The sequence below is a fragment of the Callorhinchus milii genome, unplaced genomic scaffold, assembly GCF_018977255.1.
Source record: "Callorhinchus milii isolate IMCB2004 unplaced genomic scaffold, IMCB_Cmil_1.0 Scaffold10, whole genome shotgun sequence".
Classification (NCBI taxonomy): Eukaryota; Metazoa; Chordata; class Chondrichthyes; order Chimaeriformes; family Callorhinchidae; genus Callorhinchus; species Callorhinchus milii.
In genome coordinates, this window is record NW_024704751.1 from 7,861,073 (window position 1) to 7,881,405 (window position 20,333).

The following is a 20,333-nucleotide window of genomic DNA, read 5'->3' on the forward strand; positions in this document are numbered from 1 at the left end:
GAGAACGCTCATTCCATTCCAACAATCTATCTGGGATTTCCACGTGTAGGTGAGATCCACAGTTTGGTTTGGATACTCTTGAGCACGGTGACGGGTTTCCGTATTTGTCAAGACACCCGACTGATTTACTGAGACATCCGTGGTTAACCTTGTTCCAGGGAGTAGCTGTGGGAAGCTGGTGGTGCACGTTAGGGGTTAAAAGCACAGCCGGAATCATGGATTATAAACACTTGCTGCCTGAGAAATGGAACGTCGGCACAGCACAGGATGTGTGTCCTTCTGACCGGATGCCTGGAAGCTGTCACTGATTTCAATAAATGAATCTCTTTGTAACAAGATCAGCACTGGGTCATCCTCAACAGCTCAAAGGAGAGATCATCGTGAGGGTGGGGGGGGGGGGGGGTGGGGGGGGGAGGACTGCTAAATGATCACACATTGTTTATCCTAACGCAGTGGCGTGAAATGTTCCCCCTGCACCCCGCTTACCGAATCCGTGCTTCGGGTCTAGTTTTAAGCCGTTTCTGTCCTGGCCCCCCCCCCCCCCACCACACCGCAGAATCGACGTGGGGGTATTAACCCCTTGTTTGCCACAAAGGCCTCTCTTGACAAATGCCACCACAGCGCACTCCGGCTGCAAAGTTCCGAATCCTGCCTGGCCCTGTGTCCTGATTCCATCTCAAACCCCTTTACCCGGCGCTCTCTCTCGCCTCATTTCCGAAACCCACCTTTTTGGACTGTGCTTTCAGTCACCTCCCTCCCCTTGCTGGCTGTTCTGCACCACCCCTGTAAGACACATCAAGCCAGTTTACTATGTGGAAGGCATTGTATAAATGTATCACGTGGTCACAAAACAGAATTGAGAGCGAGCGCAAGTGTAAAGGGTCTAACAGGGAGGCCACAACAACGTGCTGTGTAACGGAGTGACAAGACATAGGAACAAACAACAGAAACTTTCAGTGCAGAAAGTGTCTGTCTCAAGTATTTTTTTTTACTAATCCCATCTCCATTATCCCCTCATGGTTTGACTGCCCAGATGTTTATCCAGTGCCCTTTGGAATGATTCTACTGATCGAGGCTCAGGATTGTCAGGAGAAAATGAGCTTAGGAGGAATTTCCTCGCTCAGAGGCTTGTCAGGGTTTGGAAATCATTCCCACCACCGGCTACTGAGGCCAGATCAATGGGATCATTCACAAGGAAACTGGGAGAAGCAGCTGAGCAGTAAAAACATTCAATGATCTGGAGAGAGAGATGGAACGTGCGACTAATAAAATAAAGGCGATTCGGTAAATCAGGGAGCAGTGACACAGACACGATGGATTGAATGGTCTCCAGTGGAGAAGGTTCCCATGTTTCTACAGACAGTTTGAGGCATGAGCCAGGGCTTGTCAAGGGGTGAGTGACAAGTTGTCTGGCCTTCTTGAGGACCTTTGGGAGCCAGGGTTACCGACGGAAACCTCAGACAGGGTCCCCTCCCCGTCCCCACCAACCGCTCCTCTTCTGAACCCCCGCCCACCAAGACTGAAAGCAAAACACCTCCTCCCTCCCCGCCCCGGTTCCTCCAGTTGTGATGTGGAGCGGCGAAGGGTTAATGCCGAGTGCTGCGCGATGCTCAGCTCCCAGGTCCGCTCGCTCGATGTGGCCGCTAATGAATTTTATGTTACATTAAAGCCGTATAAATGGGCGGCGGCCAGCCGTACAGACAACAAGTGGCCGGGAATCAGGAGCTAATCAAATGATGTAAAATAGAGACAGTACCAATTATACAAGAGTCTGTACCACACTGCTGCAGGGACTCCCAATGAATAGGTACAAATCAAATTATAGGCTAATAGACGCACTACAAGAGGGGGCAGTCAATGCTAAATGCATTAGAGCCTTGTGACCTCCCTGCTCTGAGCAGCAGAATCCAGACTCAAGGCTCATAGCCCTCTGATACATAAAAGAGGCTGTTGTTGGGGGAAGCAGCCTGCGAAAGGCATCGTCCCTAAATGAGTTAAACACTCGCTTGTCAAAGTGATCGCTCCCTTTATTTATGTGTCACTGTCTCAATACCCAGTTTGTCTTTTGCTTTCAAATTCTCCAGACCTAGACGGCACGTAGTTACTTTGCAAGTGATTTAACTTTCGCTTCTCGTTCGCTCTGGTTCGGATTTCTGGAACACTTTTCAGGGCATCCAGTGTTATTATTATACACAGCGGAGTTAAGATGTATCAAAGCTTCCTTTCTGTTCCCAGCTGTTCACACCTCGCCCTGACCACCTCGCTCGCCCCTGATCAGACTCCAAAGGCTATCACCAGACTCCTCGCTGGCTCTGTTCCTGATATCAGACATTCATTCACTGAACACACCATCTCTCTCTCTCGCTCTCTCTCTCTCTCTCTCTTTCTCTCTCCCCTCTCTCTTTCCTCTCTCCCTTCTCCGCAGATGAAATTCTCAGCCACGACAAAGGGGGAAAATTAGTCAAAAATCAGTGTCCAGGCTCCAATTTAGAATACGGTCCAGTCTTCTCTCAACATGAGTCAACACTACATTAACAGAGCTACTGGGCTCCATCCTGAGAATCCAACACTACACCAACAGAGCTGCTGGACTTTTAGACAAGCCAAAGGGATCAGACCTAAAATATATGAGGGTGGGGTGGAGGGGAGACCTATCCAAAGCAGGGAGAAAAACTAGGTTACTAATGTAAAGTGTGGATCTTGTTCCACTGACAGCAGGCCCAGGCTCTCCACAGCTGTGGGGCTCAAGACAGTGGCCTGAGATATGTTCTAGGGAGGGGACGGGAGGGGGTTGAGAGGTGTGTGTGTGTGTGTGGAGGGGGGGGGGGGAGGGGGGAGTGTAGACCCTGCCAGCATCAGAGAGAGCAAAAGCCACTGATAAGATATCAACACTGGCCTGCCTATCTGCAGCATTTCTGCAGTTGTTAACTAAAAATGGATTAATGGATGTCAGGCTGGAAGCCTGTCAGCACATCCCACAGGGTCTTAACAAAGACATTATTTATCAGTAAGCTTTGGTCCAGAACACCTCCTTCACCGAAAAAAAGAAGCCAACAGCAATTTCAGGCGCTTCACAGTCTGTGTCTCTGCCTCCTCTGACGGTGGCTACAGCACTGAGAACCTCGATAACCTGCGCACGTTCGTCCAGAGGCACCCCCGATGCCCCCCCGGGAGGCCATTGGGTGTGTTTGGGAGACTTGCCGGAATGTCGAGGCTCAGAGATTATCAGGGATCAGCTCTACACTTAGCGGCAACATCAGTCCGGGTTGTTTTGACGAGTGACTGACAGGCCCCGCTTCGTGCCTCTCGCTCAACGGATTGGTCGGAGGGCAATAGGTCTGAGCGCTCTGCAGTGAAGGAGGTGTTTGTTGTGGCATTTACAGCACTGGCCAAACCATCGCTGGTGGAATTTATTCACGATATAGGTTCAGATGAAGAAGGCCCTTCATCTCATTTGATCTCATCCTTACAGAATGCCACCTGCCTCTGCCTTCCCAGGTCAACACAAGATGATCCTGAAATGTCCTGGTCTCGCTCTCTCTCTCTCTCTCTCTCTCCCTGGGAGGCCATTCCAGTCACTGATTACACTCTACTGAAACGTCACAATTTGATCATGTGTTTTCAGGAGGGAAATAGACAGTGGGTTGGGCTGTGGCCTGAATGTTGTACTCCTAATGTTCTTCCCCATGAACTATATATATATATATAACATATAATAATCCTTGCATTTGATATAGCGCCTTATCATGTCTTCGAGACGTCTCAAAGCGGGTCACAGAATCTACTGTAAAGTGAATTGACTGTGTATTACAACTTCCTGGATGCGAGGCGGGTGGGGGAGGGGGGGGGGTTCGGGGAGATTATTTCCTGGTCTGAGTCCTTGCTTACCTGTTCCGGAGCCCACTATGTCCCTACTGGGCGACTCAGACATGGCGTCCGCGAGCCGCTCGCGAAGACCTTCCTCCGTGTTGTCAATGGAAGACATGTGCCTCAGCCCGAAGCTCTCTGGCCAGCTGCCACACACCTCCAGCAGCGTCACACTGCGGTCAAATGTACCTGAAGCAAACAAAAGGTGGGATTTGTCAGTCACTGTTCAGCCTCCCCCACCCCTCATTCCCTCTCACACAGTGTGTGTGTGCACGGCTCCGAGCCGGAGGAGGGGCAGCTTTACCGTAGGGCACTGGTTGAACAGGAAGGTCTCGAGGCACGACCTGAAAACAGTTAAGGAAGGGGCCCGGGTGGAGGGACGCAGGAAGAGCTAAAAAGTGCGGCCACCGATGGTGGAAATGGAGGGCCAGGGTCACTCCACGCCCGCTCGATTCCTGGCCATTCACACGAACACTTAATCAATGCGCAGAGGCAGCCCTCAATCTCAAGACGGAGCACGCACTCTCAGTCCGGACCCACAGCAACGCCCCCCCCCTCCTCTCCCCCAATTTCCACGGCCGTACCTCTTGCGGTACAGATACAGGCCGACGAGCAATTTCCTAAAAGTGTTTCCTCGTTTCCTCCGACAGAGGAACGAGCAGGCGAGGGAGCCAGTCTGTGTCCCGACTGCAGCAACATCTCAGTGTCTCCAAGAGGCCTGTGAGTGAGGCCTGGAGGCAAAAGCTGCTGTGAATTTATCAGGAGGTCAGAGCTGAGACGGACGGAGGCTTTGGTGGCTTCTCCAGGCTGGAGGGTAACTAACACCTTCACAGCCAAAAGCAGTGACAACCACAAATTACAACAAATTGTATAGCGCCTTTCACGTCAGCACAGCGAGAGCTGAGCTTGGTCCCATCTTTATTAATATTATTATTATTATTATTATCCCTTCAGCCTGGACTCCTCGAGAGCTAGAATTGTCCCTCAATAATGATCAATCTGTTTACACAAGAGTATAAAGTATTATACTGGACAACGCTGTTCACCACACACACACACTCTGCTTTACATTTCTTGCCCTCACTTCTCTTTTAAAGCCCGGCCCCAGGGGAGGCTGTCCTGGGAGAAGAGCGTGTGGTGTGTTACACGCAGGGATGGGTCTGGTGTGCTGTGCTGTGCGGTGTGGAGCGAGTGGGTGGGGGGGGTGCTGGGCTGGGCTGGGCTGGGTAGCGTCAGTCACACCGCTGCTGGCTGACAGGCCGGGGCACATGAGGGACACAGGCAGGTTTCAAGAGCTTTGACCTGCGGCGACATGCTGCTAAACCAGGCCCTACACCCGCGCTGAACTCCCGGGGCGACTGTCTCTGGGCGTGCGAGCAAAGTGCAGAGATAGGGCATGGAGCTATCTGGCCTCTGGACCCACCTGAAGATATCTCAGTGAGGCCGAGGACATGTTAACACCTAGAGGAGGTAGCGGAGACAGTCCAGAGCCCTCAGGCCGGCCAGACTGATAATGCGCTTTCGTTCCCTGACTCCCTTCAAGTTGCTGAGGGCATTTGGAGCTTAACTGGTGTGAATCGCCAGCGTACACACAGACAGACATCTCCTGCCCGGTGAAGGGGTGGGTGGGGGGCACCCAGGAGTGATAGCCTTTAAACACTCAGCTCTCGATCTCAGGGGCCATGGCTGGAGGGTGTATGTGTGTGTGTGCGTGTGTTCAGGGGGTTGGGTGTATATGTGTCTGCGTGAGGGGTGGGGGTGTATACGTGTGTGAATGTAGGGTGGTGGGGGGTGTACATGTGTGTGTGTCCGTGTGGGTGTGTGCGTGGGGAGGGAGGGGGGAGAAAATCAGGCAACTGCTTTCCTGGTGGGTGGGGGAGGAGATTCGGAACTGAATATTTTACCGGGAGGGGGCGGGTGTCAACACGATTTAATACGTATAAAACGATAAAAAGCTGCCCCCCGTTACAATGAATTCTCTTTCGCTCTCTCTCGCTGTGTCTGACGCACACATTACACCCCCCCCCCCCCCCCCACCTTTCCACCAAGGCGCTGTCCAAATCCCTTTCACACGAGAAGCTTCCCTTTGCCGTTTATCATACAACAACTTATGCTTATGTAGCGCCTTTCACGTGAGCCAGGTTCCCGAGGGCTTGAGGCACCGAGGCAGTTTCCAACCACGGTGACAGTCTGCGATCGTTTGAGCTCTCTCCCCCGTCCCTCCCCGATCCTCTTGAGCACATACAAGGTGAGCTCAAGACCAACAATTCCCTTCTAAAACACACGCAACGACTCTGCCAGCCTTTCAGGGGGTCTGCCGATAATTTTATTTGGCTTTGGCCGTCTAGACTCTCTGGAGTCTCCATATCAAGCTCCAGTCATCGAAAGCAGGAGCATCTTCAGTCTCATTGACACACAGGCTCCGTGTTGCCAGTCACACGAGCAAGAGAGACAAGAATCACCCGACCCCTCCCTTTCCCTTCATCCCAACTCGTCCGCCCATTTCGTGGCAACTGACTTAAGGCTGAGCTCCGGCCGGGAATCCTCGGCCTTGGGTGAGGAGGGCAATCGGTGCTCGTTTCTGGCCTGTTTATCGAGCCTGCCCACGCTCCCGAGTCGGGTCTCGCTGATGAGGAATAGCCGGGAAAATGGGTGAGGCTCCCGGGCACGAGTCAAAAGGAAAAGACCAAGTTTCACAAGTTCGAAACCTCGGGAAATTAAAGCCACGTCACACATTTTCATTTATTGCAGCTTAGGAGAGAGAGAGCGACAACAACAAGATTGTATTTATAGAGCGCCTTTCACGTCAGGAGGACGTCCCAAGGCGCTGGACAGTTGGGTCGGGACCCGAGCAGGGGGGAAATGGTCAGGGGGAGGGGAGGGAAGGGAGGGAGCAAGGAGGGGGTAGAGAGTTGAGAGGGGAGCTGAAGGCACGGTCGAAGAGACCGGCCTTGGAAGTACCTTTAAGATGACCTAGCGCTGTTGGGACCTTTGGTATCACTGAATTTCCGTGGAGGTGGCAACTGGAGTCTTTAGAACCACAGAGATCCATGATATACAAAGGCGGCCATTTGTCAATCATGTGTGGGCCGCTCTTTCAAGAGCAATCCTTTCAGTTCTGTTTACCTGCCCTCTCCCCGCACCCCTGTAGCTGACTCTTCTTAAAGGTATTTGTTTTGTTCCCTCGAAAGCCAATATGGATTCTGCCTCTGACCGGCCTGAGGGCTCTGGACTGTCTCCGCTATCTCCTCTAGGTGCTAACGTTTCCTCGGCCTCACTGAGTTATCTTCAGGTGGGTCCAGAGGCCAGCGCCTCTCAGCCCCCGGCCAGATAGCTCCTGGCAGGACATTCCATATCCCTCCCTCCCTCGCCTTGGCTCAGTGTCAGGCTCCGACCCTTTTGAGGGCTCTGAGACGCTACCCACCCCCCCCACACCCCACGCAGGGCTGTTGTTTCTATTGCTGGGTTTGTGAGAGACAGGAAGAAGGAGAGAAAAGAGAAGGAGCACAGTGAGTACAGGCAAACCTTTGCTTCCTGACTTCAGCACTGCCCGAACCCGCTCGCTCTAACCTCCTCTTGCTCTCTCTCCATCAAATAAATACAGACCTGCGCTGTCCCTGCAAAAGCTAACCAGCCTGTGTATTGCATTAATAATAATCCTTGCATTTGATACAGCGCCTTATCACGTCTCCAAGACGTTTCAAAGCGCTTCACAGAGTACACCGTAAAGTGAATTGATTGTATATTTTTGTGGGCGAAACGCGGCAGCCAATTGTGCACAGCACAAACCTGGATTGAGTGACCAAATTATTACTTGTTTTTGAAGGAATTATTACCCCTAGAAAAGCGATCCGCCAATCAACTAACAACCGGGTTCCTACTTACTGCTGGGTAAACAACGTTTTGCCCTGCCAGGAATCAAACCCAGGTCTCTCACTTGCGAGTGCTCTAACCGCTAAGCTACAGGACTCCACATTAGATACAATATCTGCTGCGGAGAGAGCCTGTGGGCAGGAAGTAGCCACTTGCGTGGAGCCTGGGTTCTCAGAGATACCTGGCTCCTCACACTGGCAAGATCATGCCCTTGCCACTTGTATTACGTGGCAGACAATTGGTGTCTAAATGGGCGCAGGGCATGTTTGGGGGTGGGATGATTGAGGGGAGAAGATATTCCACCTGACAGGGATCAGCCTGAGGCTTCAGACCTTTCGACTTCTGTCCTTCTGTTTCTACGCAGGATTTTTTTCCCCTCCTCAAACTCCTAGATGCAAACAAGAAGCATCAGTAATAGTGCTGGAAGTGAGCGCGGGAAATGGGCATTTTACTGTCCACAAAGTAGAGACATTGACACCCTGCCGTCCCCGGCACTGGCTGATTGGGTTCTCTCCAGTCTCGAAAGCACTGACCCAGACCTCCCAGGCACTTGTCCTGTGTGAAGGGCGCTGTAGGGCAAGTTGTCGTCGCCGTTGGATCAATGCAAAGTCACAGAGTCAGGAACCGCCCTCCAATGCCTCACCCAAGTGACCCATCCTTTGCGTGCAAGTCTGTGTCTCCCCCCACACTGAGCAACTGAGTGGGGGCATGGGGTGGGGAAGCGTTAGTCTTCCAGGACTTCCAAGGTGGGCTTTGATTCCATAACCTTCTAACCTAAAGACCTACCAACTGAGTTAGAGGGATTTAACCACGTACACCATACAGAGGGAGGAAGGGGTGGTGGGGGGTGGGTGTGGAGAAAGCAAGAGAATATTACCCACAGGCAGTTTTTATTTTGTTTGTGAAATATTGAAATATGAATCCTTTGGGATTAATTGTACTAACCACAGGGAGGCTCTGGAGGGCACACAGTCTCGCCAGGTGGAACTGTGCCACCGGAGAGGGTAAAACCATTTGCTTGGCTAATATTCATTTAATCTCGGTGGCCTGCATATTACGGAATTCAATGTCAGCAGCCAAGACATCTACAATTGTGCATTTCCTTCAGAAAATAAACCTCCTTTCACCGAATTAATGTTCTTGTTAACGTTGCTCTGTCTCTGGTCAGACACACTGGGAGTGTCTGTGGCTGAGTCCAGTCCAGTAAAAAGGGAAAAAAGAGAGGGAGGATTATGCTATTTGTGGATTAAATTAAAACTTTAAAGTTAACTTAAATGCCGAACAGTGAAGTGTGCAATGACATCTGTGCCTGTAATCAGTGGGCTTGTTTCAAGCGCAGCCAAATAAAACAGCCAAATATCAAATCCACTTTACACATCATCACAGGCACCCACGGGCTGCCAAAGCAAACAAGACAGGCTGAGCTTTGCAAACCTGTGATCTGGGAGTGGAGAGGACTGGGCTAAGGAGAGCCAAGGCCCCAGTCTCAGCCCATATACAGCCTCAACTCACCCTCAACTCAGCCTCCAGGACCCACAGCCTCTCTGCTAATCAGGTGCAAGTCTTCCCCCAATGGCTCAGTTGTAAAGTCACAACGCAGCGAAGGTGACAGCCTGATGGCCAGTCAGTGCTGTGACCGAGAGAGGTATTTACACCCCGATAACTCTTTCCTCTTTCTCTTTCCCTCTCACTCATACTCTTTCGTCATTGTGCTCAGTCACCGCTCGGGATGGTTGGAACCCTGAGCCTCACAGAGTCTGGCAACAATCACCAGCGAGTGAGAGGCTGAGTCTACTGTGAGCATCTCCTCTGCCAGTAACTCCCAGTAAAATTAAACATGTGATGGATATATTGTGGATATTTCCAGTCTCTTTCAACACAGCCGCTACAATTTGCAGTAAATCCTGTGAAGCGCTTTTCAGGCATCCTCCTGGTGGGAAAGGCGCCTGAATCAAGTGCAAGGCATGATGATTATTTTACTATTTCCAATCACAAGTATACATCTGGGAGCAGCACCGAACCACCGATATTGGAGACACACCACATCGTGTGGGATGTGAGCAGGGACAACTTTTCCTCCTATTCCTTAATCTTCCTTGCGTTTTATCACAGCCAATACTGCAAGCACAGTCCGATAAACCCTCACAGGTCCTGTGGACTCGACACCTAAATTCGGGATCAATCTGGCTCTCGGCCTGTTACACGCACAGATTGATCAGGAGCGGGGCTCAAGTTCAGTTACGCACACACAGACTGACCGGGCACAGGGCTCAGTCTCTAATGCGCTGTTTGCTTGGCAGGTCCGCCAGAGTTTGGAAGAACAGTGCAGAGGGCAGCACGTCCCAAAGCTCTGAGGTTCAGCACTGCCTCAGGCCTCCGGGTTCCTCTGTGTGTTAAGGTTGAGGATCTGTGCGGGTCTGTCAATAACAACAACTTGCGTTATTGCATCTATATTGTGCCCTTCACCTGCGGTAGAGTCTCAGAACACCTAGACAGCCCTGAGCCGGGCTGTGTTGTCCTGTGCTGGGCTGAGCAATATGAGCAGTGACTGCAGATCTGCCAGTCTCACTCTGCTCCCCGCTGTGTTCATTTGTTCAATTAGCCATGCTGGTCAGATTGGAAATCACTGTGAAATGCTGCCTCCTCTGTCAACAGATTAACTAACAATAAAGTACAATTTAAAGCCACGCTCACAGGCTCAGAGCAGACAACACAGCTGCCGTATGTCAGGCAGGAGGGGCCGGGCCGGGCTGCACTTCAGCTCAGGATCAGTTCAGGTGCTGACGATATACACTTCTTTATACAGGGGCAGCCTTACACTTCACACCTCAAAAGCTGTGGCGTCTAACACCGCTGACCCTCGCTTGGCGACAGAAATCTTCAAGAGAAGCCAGGATAATCTGTCGAAGAGCTTTACCCAGTCATGTGAGGTGGAGATGCCAGCTGTAATGTAAATGTCTGGTTTTAAATCCTGTAAACAAACAAACAAACAACAGCCTGTGCTCCTGAGCCCCTCACCTCCACTCAGACACGAGCACCTGCCCACCTTACTGATGGCTTGCTTTGTGCTGCTGGTGGATCTGGGGGTGATTGACAGTCACGGAACCTGTGCCCCCCCCCCCATGGGGCAGGCTCTAGCTCCGCCCGGCCCACCACCCCCGGGACCTGACCTGACCTGGCTTCCAGCCTCCCAGCAATCCAGGATCACACCATTCGGGAAACATTTGCGGATAAATGGACGAATCCCTTCTCCTTTCATTATCTCCCCCTCGAGAGTGCGGATGCCCCCAGGGCAGCCTGGCCTCTGGCATCTCTCTGTGCCTGGTGTTGGTGCCCAAGCCTGCAATGTGGGGTGTGGGCGTGGGCAAGGCTGGCCATGGGCAGGGAACACATCACATTCGTTGTCACGTCTGGCGAGGGCTTTGCCCTTCAGTGAGGAGCGGGCGGGGGTAAGGAGCCGGGGAGGGAGGGAGGGAGCAAGTGACCCCGGCAGCAGGCAATGGAGGGAACAGTAAGCTGGAAATATCTGTCCAACGACCACTTTGGTTTGTTGGTCGTTCTGGGGTGAAACAGTGACAGGTGCTGGACTAAGTCTGTTATATTTAGGATAACCGAGTATTTCAAACTCAATGGCTGTTTGTGGGACGCTGCTGTATGCATATTGGCTGCCCACAAAATATACAGTCAATTCATTTTACAGTACATTCTGTGAAGTGCTTTGAGATGTCTCGGCACTCTATCAAATGCAAGGATTATTATTGACATCCTCCGTCTATTTGCCTTGTGTCTAATATAGAATCGCCCACGGCCTGTCACTCTGCCAACCGGCCAGAACTGAGCTAGACCAACTCAGTCAGTCCTACTGCATGGCTTCTTACGAGATAAAGCTTCCTAACTCCAGCACTGATGTCTTAGGAGGTAAAAGAGATTAATGAGGAATCGCTCAGTGTGCTTTAGAGGAGTTAAGAATCTTAACCTATTTAATCTTACCAAACTCACAATCAGATCACAGCGGCCTGTGTGCAAATTCATCTCACCACTTCAGTCGGCACTTTGTAGGTCAGATTTACTAAGCTCATTATTACCCTAAAGCAGCTCTGCAGCTCGGGTTCCTCTTCAGTAAATACTGCGCTCGCGTGATAGTCACCCAGTGTGCTAATAACACAGAGTGATAGTGACACAGGGTAATAGTGACACAAGAGCGCGACAGCTCACCACAGTGTGACACAAACATCCACACCCAGTGTTTCCAGATCACTTTGACCCTGTGAACACGGATTGCCTGAGTTTGTAAGTGAAGTATTTTTTTCACAAATGAGACACAAAGAATAACAAAGATTGTTGTTGAGTCAGGAAAGTGCATCTCCCAACAGTCCATCACTCCGACAGTGCCTCGATGTGATAGAATCATGGAAATTTACAGCGCAGAAGGAGGTCAGGCAGACTATGTAGTCTGTCTCAGCTTTCAAGAGCAAATTCAATCTCACTGCCTTGCCCTATCCCCAAACTCCTTTTAAACCTCTCTTTCATATACCTGTCTACTTCCCTCTTGAAACCCACAATAGACTCTGCCTCTATCACCACACTTGGCAGCGCGGTCCACATCCCAACAACGCTCTGTGTGAAAACAAAACTCTCCTAAACTCTCCTTTCGCTCTTCTTGGGACCATCTTCTAACTATGTCCCCTCGTCACTGCCTCCCTCCCCGACCAGCGGAGATAGCCACTCCCCAACACCGTCACCGGTCACTCAATCGCTGATGGGAGGTGGGGGAGATGAGAGTGGGAAGGTGTGTAGGATGAGAGGGAGCTTGTACCCAGTGAGCCGGAAGTTCAGTATCAGAACCCTTTAATAATTGAGAACGTTCTGATTTCAGCCTCCGGCCCCTCAAGCTGCCGATCCTCTGAGAAAGTCACTATAAATAGCCCTTGTCCCTCACAGTTGCGCTAAGTTGATTGAATTAATTTTTAAGTTACAAAACCTCAGTGTCTAATCCCTTCATCTGTAATCTCACAGGGTCTCATGCCAGAGCAGGTTAGCAATTGTGTCACTTACTGTGGGGACTGAGCACACAAAATTGGATTTTTGATGAAAACAATATATGATATTGTCTGAAGCCGAGGAGCACATCTGAGCGCTGGGATAAGTGTAATTTGAGCAGAATTAGATGCTGACTGCTCCAGGAATTATCGACATCATCACTGAAAATAATTTATCACAGATACATTTCCTTACTCTCAGCTGTAATGTAATCTACTTTGGGGTTAGGCCTAGGATTGAGATGAAGAGATTCTTAATCAGTTCTGTGAAAACAACAGAAATGGGTTGCCTTTGTGTCTCTGTTCATCATTGTATTGCTCAGTGACTCAGCGGCACCCATCAGGTCATCCTATCATCCTATCCCCCCCTGACCCGCACAGCTCCCAGCTTTGAACCAGGGTCTGCGTGCAGTTTAGTGGGTCTCAACTATAGTGGGAGTCACAGGCTTCCGACTAGTCTTGAGTCCCCTGGTGAGGAGTGGAGGGGAAATAACCAGTGTGTTGGCCAGTCAATAATCCCCCCCAATAAAAAAATGGTCCCTCACTTCATGGCTGTTTGTGGGACATTGCTGAGCGCAAATTGGCTGTCTCAATTGTCTACAATATACATAGTCACTCCATTTTACTGTCTGTGGCAGAGCTTGACTCCGGGCGAGGGAGAGGAGGGAGGTGACTACAGCCATGGTTCAAGAGGAAGGTCTCCAGGTGTGATCTATCCCCCTTACTTACCTACCCGTACCCTCCGTTCCTCTGGCTCCGGTCTGCTCCACATCCCCCGCCCCAACCGCCCTACCATCGGTGGCCGGGCCTTCAGCCTCTCAGCCCCGAGGCTCTGGAACTCTATCCCCAGTGCCTTCGCCGCTTTCTCCCTTTCCTCCTTCAAGGCCGGTCTCAAGACCTTTCTCTTCAACCGTGCCTTCAGCTCCCCTCTCGACTCTCTACCCCCTCCTCGATCCCTCCCTTCCCTCCCCTCACCCTGACCATTTCCCCCTGCTCGGGTCCCGACCTAACTGTCCAGCGCATTGGGACGTCCTCCCGACGTGAAAGGCACTCTATAAATGCAATCTTGTTGTTGTTGTTGTTGATCTGAGGATGGATATGGGCGAGGCGGAGAGATTGAGGCAGAGTTACAGAATCTCAGACGCACGCAGTGGCTGAAAGCACAGTCGCCGATAGTGGATCGGAGGGAATGAAGGACGTGCAGGAGGGGAGAGCCAGCGTAAGGATCGGTGGGTGGTTGGTGGTAGCTAGTCTCTCGAAAGTAAACAGCGGACTCGCTATCTGTCATTGGGTGAGCTGCGTGTGCTGTGTGTTCCCTGTGTAATGAGTTCAGGAGATGTGGTTCTGTACATAATCCATACAGGAGTGTGCTATTTCCCTCAAACATGCAGTAATGGGAGCCGTGCACTGTTTATTTACGAGTAGGACACGGGCAGCGTTTCAGTATCCTGATATGAGAGAAGGGCTGTATTTATCCTTGTGGAATCCAAATTACCAGGGCCTAAAGAGCCGGAATCTAAAGTTTCTCTAATGTAAAATATTTTGATGCCGGCTGGGTGTCAGATACCCTATATTTTCTTGTGTTATTAGCACGAGAAAGCTCTCCTGGGGCTGACATGCCTGAGGTCACATGAGCAAAGCTCCTTTATCTCGGTTACATTGGCGAGCACCTACAACTGGTCTCCGTGAAACTAAGCAGCGTCTCGGAGGTTTGCTGTTTGTAAGAGAGAGAGAGAGAGAAGCAGATTAACAAGGTAAGGTTATCAAGTCTGTTTGTTAATTGAGCTGAAATCTACCCAGCAGTTTTTCAATCATTAATAGTCTTAAAGATACAAGGCCTGAAATTCCACCTACTGTTAGCCCGCGAGACCATTTTATCTTCAAAGTTAAGATCGCCGACTTTGCTTACAAAATGCAGTCACTACACTCCACGGTGAATCCTGTGAAGCACTTTGAGATGTCCTCCTGACATGAAAGGTGCTGCATCAGATGCAAGGATTATTAGCATTATTATTATTGTTATTATTGCGCAGAACTGTAGAGAATTCCTAACCTAAGTTGTAATTTGGAAGCCGGCTTTTAAATGCAGGAAATTGCAGGTGTGTAAGGGGGATCGGGGCAGGTGAGTGGGACTGAAAGGATTGCTCTTTCACACAGCATCACAGGTGACGATGGGCCGAATGGCTTCTGATGTGCTGTGAATGTCTACGGTTCCCAAATGTTAAGACTGAATAGTCTTAAAGGCTCAGACTAGGTGGGATTTGGGGCCTATAGAGGGAGTTGTGTCTCTATCGAGACTCGTCTCTTTCTCCCCCTGAGGTCCCCATCATATTTTAAGGCAAAACTCTCTCACAGCCCAAGACGAGGAGGAATTTCAGCACCGCCACAAACACAGCAGCGCGGGATATGTGGCCTGAGGGGAGAGGCAGTGGCGGAGCTGGGTGATGTTGCGGTGGTGGGGGAAGGCAGAACGGGTCATGGCATGGACGTGGGATAAAAAGGGATAGTTGAGGGTCAAACGAGAAGTCACTCACATTCACACAGACCGTCACACGCACAAACTGCCTCCCTTACTGCACTGCACACAGTCAATGCTCTGCCCCCTCTCCCTGGTGTAGGTGAAGCCCCCCTCCCCTCCCCCCCAGATACACACCGTCCTGAGCCTCACGCCCAGAGGGTGACCACGAAGTCCAGAGATGTCATGTTCCCCGGAAACCAGCATCAGAGGCACTGGAACTCCATCCCACAGTCCCTCCGCCTCGCCCCCCTCCCTTGCCTCCTTCAAGACCCTCCTCTTCGACCGTGCCTTCGGTCACCCTCCTACCCCTACCCTCCTCGCCCTCCACCCCTTTCCTGATCCCCCAACCGCCAGCTCGGGGGCAGATCCCTGACTGTCCAACGCCTTGGCACGTCCTCCTGATGTGAACGGCGCCGTGTAAAACGTAGCTGTGTCGCTGTTGAGCAGCCAGGCATCCCGGGCCTCCCTTCGTCCTAAACACAAGTCGTGGCTCGTGACCCGAGGAGGACGTTTCTCAAACCATTTGGAGCACTTTCCCTCCTTCCCCCCCCCCACCCCCACCACCACCACCAACCGCTGTCTCTTGGCAACTAGTTGATTGAGCTGTTGCCTGACCTTTGGCCCGTCAAGGTCTGGAGGGTCTGAGCCACGCTGCCACGCAGTGATTGGGGCTCCCGCAGTTTTATGAACTTGTTCTTCACTAATAACACTAACTGCTGGGCTTAAGTGCTGCTTCACGACCCCCTGGCTACCACCTCGCCGCGACCTCGTGACCCTACTTCAGAAGCCGACACCAGCCAGGCCGTCCGCACTGACCGTATTTTATACCTTTTCCCCCCTTAATGATCAGACGTTTCGCTTCGAAAAAAAAAACTTTTACAGCAAGCAAAAACCTTTCATGCGTGAGACAAGAGAGCACGAGCGAGCCTGCTGCCGGCCTCAGCCCCTGAGACATCCCTCCCGCGAGCCAGGCTATCTCCTACAACAACAAGAACTTGCATTTATACAACCGCCCCCGCACCCCCCCCCCACCCCAACCCGCACCCACCTTGCGGAAGCTAGCCTACCGTCTCTCACCGGCCCCTCACCCCCAGACCCTCGACGTAAGAAACAAACAAATCGTCGGGTTTGATTCCTGGAAAATCATTGGCCTCTTGTGACACTCGCTGGGACGTTGCTGTGTAAATTGGCTGTTCTGCTCATCCCACAGTCACTACACCGCACAGAGAATCCTGTGAAGCACTTTGAGATAACAACTTGCAGAGCAGATAGCATCTCAGAGGGCTGTACAATGGTAGGTTTGATCTCCTGTCTTGATCAGTGCCCCCCCCACCCCACTACTAATCACCTCCCTTCCTCCTTCTTTGTGCCTTTGCTCGGAAGATGGCAAGGCTGTGGATCCGTCCCTCCCTTTGTGGGAGGCCGGACAACTTCAGGGCATGTTGAGGCCATGAGTGTGCCACACACTGGGGCACTACCAGGCTGTGCCAGCCACATAGCAGCAAGATGTGAGAGGTAACATCCCCCCGTGAGGTGTGATTACTGTGAGGAAATGCTCAATGGTGGGAGGTAGGTAGAGATGCAGAGAGGGAGGGAGAGAGAATAGGGAGGGAGAGATGGAGAGAGGGAGTGAAGGAGAGAGGGAGGGAGGGCAGGAACCTGGGAAAACTTTCTCAGTTACTCTGATTGATCTCCTGGGTGGGGTTTCATGCCGGGAGCTTCGGCTTCGGTTGGCAACACCATTTGGTGAGAGGGGAGGGAACTCCTGACCCCTTGGGTAATGTGTCCTCACCACGAGACACAGAGGAACTAGCATCGCCAGCCTGGCTGTCACCGCACGTTCTCCCGGAGACACTGACGACTGCCATCTGGGGCCAGATCCGCGGCAACCTATCTCCGAGGACATCCCTGAACCAGACGCGAAAGGAGATTGCTCGAAACGATTATCGATCAGCAAATGTGTCTGATTAACGAGAACCTCGTCACCGAGTCTGTGTCCCTGTGTAAGTCAGCGCCAAAGAGCGACAAGCCGGTAGCCGTTACTGCGAGGGTACGGGCTGGGCACGGGTTATATCGGTCGCGGAGCTGGCTCTCAGTGACACTGGGGCCGGTGTGAGGTGGGGACGGTGTGACGTTCAGGGCTACAGCGGCTAAAATTCATTCTGAGACCCTCTGGTTACCACGCGACAAAATACATATATCGTTTTCTCATCAAATTTCAAAGGAGACTTAACAAATGAAAATGGCACTGTCCTGACATTTCCCAGGCAGCTCGCTCCCTGACTCGCAGCCTCTAATCTGCTGTGATTTATAGGAGGCTCTTCCTGCATCACAGCATTTGGGGAGCGCTGTGTATGTTTGGAGACAGCCTGGCGTCCCCACTCTCTCCGACAGCTCCCGCTGATCTGCCTCCAGATTGATTTACTTAAAGTCCTAAAAAGGTTAGATCTTAAAATAACGTACAGTTAAATTGCATTAAAGCATCATTCATAATTTTTTTTTGTGGCGGGGTGGGGGGGTGGGGGGGGAACATTACGGTCGTAATGTTACTCTTCTTAATTGCCTGAACAAAGAGTAATGAAGGGTCTCCCAGTCTTGGAGCCTGACCCCGTGTTAACATCCTCCACAGACTGCGGAGGACGCAGGCTCTCCCACCGTCCCCTCCGCCCTAACTATTAACGTGCTTTACACTGGTAACAAAACCGGGGCTGAATAGACAAGAAGCCGGAAGACGCTTCCGTCCTCAGTTCTTTTTTTTGTTGAAAATTCTTCAATTTGGTCTCGAAAAAAAAACCTGTAGGAAAATGTCTCCAGCGTTTAAGAATTTTTTCCGCAATATTTCACCGTCCTTTAGGTCAGATTTCAGGGTTACACACACACACACATGCGCGTGCACAACAAATGCACACATGTGCACACACGCCACACACATGCACACACAACACACTGACACACACACACACATAACACTCGCACACATACAACATACACACACAACATATACCAACAAACACAACACGCACACGCATACGCGCAACAGAGAATCCAACGCACGCCGGCTAGAAACACACACACACACGCACGACACGCGCAGACACACAACTGACACACAAGACAAGCTTCCGCCCTGGCCTGAGCCTGGCTTTGCTGTGCGGAGGGAGCTGCATGACCTGTGGGCACTCAGGGCTTGTGATAAGACAAAATGGCCTGGAAACTTGACAGTATTAGCAGCAGCTTCGGGTCTAAGCGTCACTGAACCCAGCACAACCTGGGAGCTCCGGTTGCTGAGCCACAAATAATTCCCAAATGCTCGCTGTCCTGCCCGTGCGGAGACTGTCGAGAGGCTTTGTGTTTGGGGCTGTTACAATAGGAAACAGATGCTGCTGATTAAAGGCATGCAGATAGCCGGGGCAGTGTGGCTGTATCGCTTTACACACTGTTACTTACAGAGTGGCTCTCGTGCTCAGGCTCACTGACAATCCATATATTAAGTCATAACACGCTGCTCCCTGGGGGGCACTTACAGCTCTGTACCGCACATTCCATCAAACAGAGTCATATTGACAAAGCAGCAGAGATGGCAGCCCGGCCCCTGCGCAGGTAACATGCACATGCTGCAGCTATAATGCGACACGTGCTTAGGGGTGCAGGAACATTCAGGAGGCCATTCAGCCCATCGAGTCTGTTCCCCCAGTTATTATTATTATTATTATTATTATTATTATTATTATTATTATTAGTGTGGTTAACGATAATAAACCTTCCATTCAATCATGGCAGATCATTTCATTTCCTTTTCTCCATCCTTTCTCCATCCTTTATTGTCCTCACTTCCCCTCAATCTATTCCCTCTTACACCTCAAACAATACCATTAGTTTCCAAATGTCTGTCTGTCTGTCTGTCTGTCTGTCTGTCTGTCTGTCTGTCTGTCTGTCTGTCTGTCTGTCTGTCTGTCTGTCTGTCTGTGTGGGTCAGCAGATTATATTCTTATGTGTGGGTATGTCTGTATTTGTGTGTGGTAGTGTGTGTGGGTCTGTATCTGTATGTAGTTGTATGTATGTGTGTGTCTGTGTGTACTTGTCAATGTGTCTATGATACTACGGGGGTTCAGAAACCCAGCTCCAGTTACTTCGACACAGTTTATCACGCCATTCTCCTCCACCGCCTCTCCTCCTCCCTCATTTAGCTCAGTGGGACAGTACTCTCCTGGTTCGAGTCCTACTTAACCCTATTGCAGAACAGAGCGATTTCAGGAACCTCACACTCACGTATAAACCACTTCATATCCTGGCACCCAACATACTCTGACCTGCTCACACCCCGAATCCTCTAACCCGCCAGTCCCCCCACCCCACCCCCAACCGTTTGCTCGGCCAGCTCCGACCTCCTGCACGCCCCTCGTCCCCTCCCCTCTGCCATCGGCGATCGCGTTCTCAGCAGCCACAACACCCCGGGATTCTGGAACTCTCTGCCTCAACCCCTCAGCCTTACCCACTCTCTGCCCATCTTCACATTACACCTGACGACCTTCCTCTTTGACCATGCCAACTCCCCTCTTCCTCGGCTCCGTGTCAAGCTCGCACCCACCATCACCCCCACCCACTGTAAAGAGTCACCACCCCGCAAGAAGGGCACTATAGCAATGCAGGTTGTTGGGGGGGGGGGGGGTCTCAGGCACGTAGCCTCGGTATTGGGGGAGTGAGAACCCCAGCCTCGGTTTTGGGGGTGAACAAGAATTAGAGGGAATCAAATTGGCTCCTCATTGCCACCCAGCGCCACCTGCTGGCAAGTGCATGTGTGGCTGGGGGTGGGGTGGGGGGGTCGGTGGGGGGGTCCTGGGCTGAGATAGACCCAGACTTTACACAGATTCAGTTCACACAATGGTCAGCGCTGGGAACGCTACCCAGTGACTCAGTGTCTCCGGGGGAGCAGGGAGAAGAGGAGGAGGATGAGGAGGAGGTGAGAAAACAAGAGAACATCTGCTATCTGTCCTTCTGCTCTTTAATGACATATTTTAGAATAAAGTGGTTTTTTT

General features: G+C 51.4%; 1 protein-coding gene across 1 annotated transcript in view; it reads right to left on the reverse strand.

The window, feature by feature from the left end:
- Positions 1 to 20,333, reverse strand: part of bcas3 (BCAS3 microtubule associated cell migration factor) — a 308,857-nt gene that overhangs the window by 9,162 nt on the left and 279,362 nt on the right. The window contains exon 25 of the mRNA XM_007896549.2: positions 3,889 to 4,056. Coding sequence (XP_007894740.1) covers positions 3,889 to 4,056 — 168 coding nt within the window. The remainder of the gene's footprint in view (positions 1 to 3,888; positions 4,057 to 20,333) is intronic.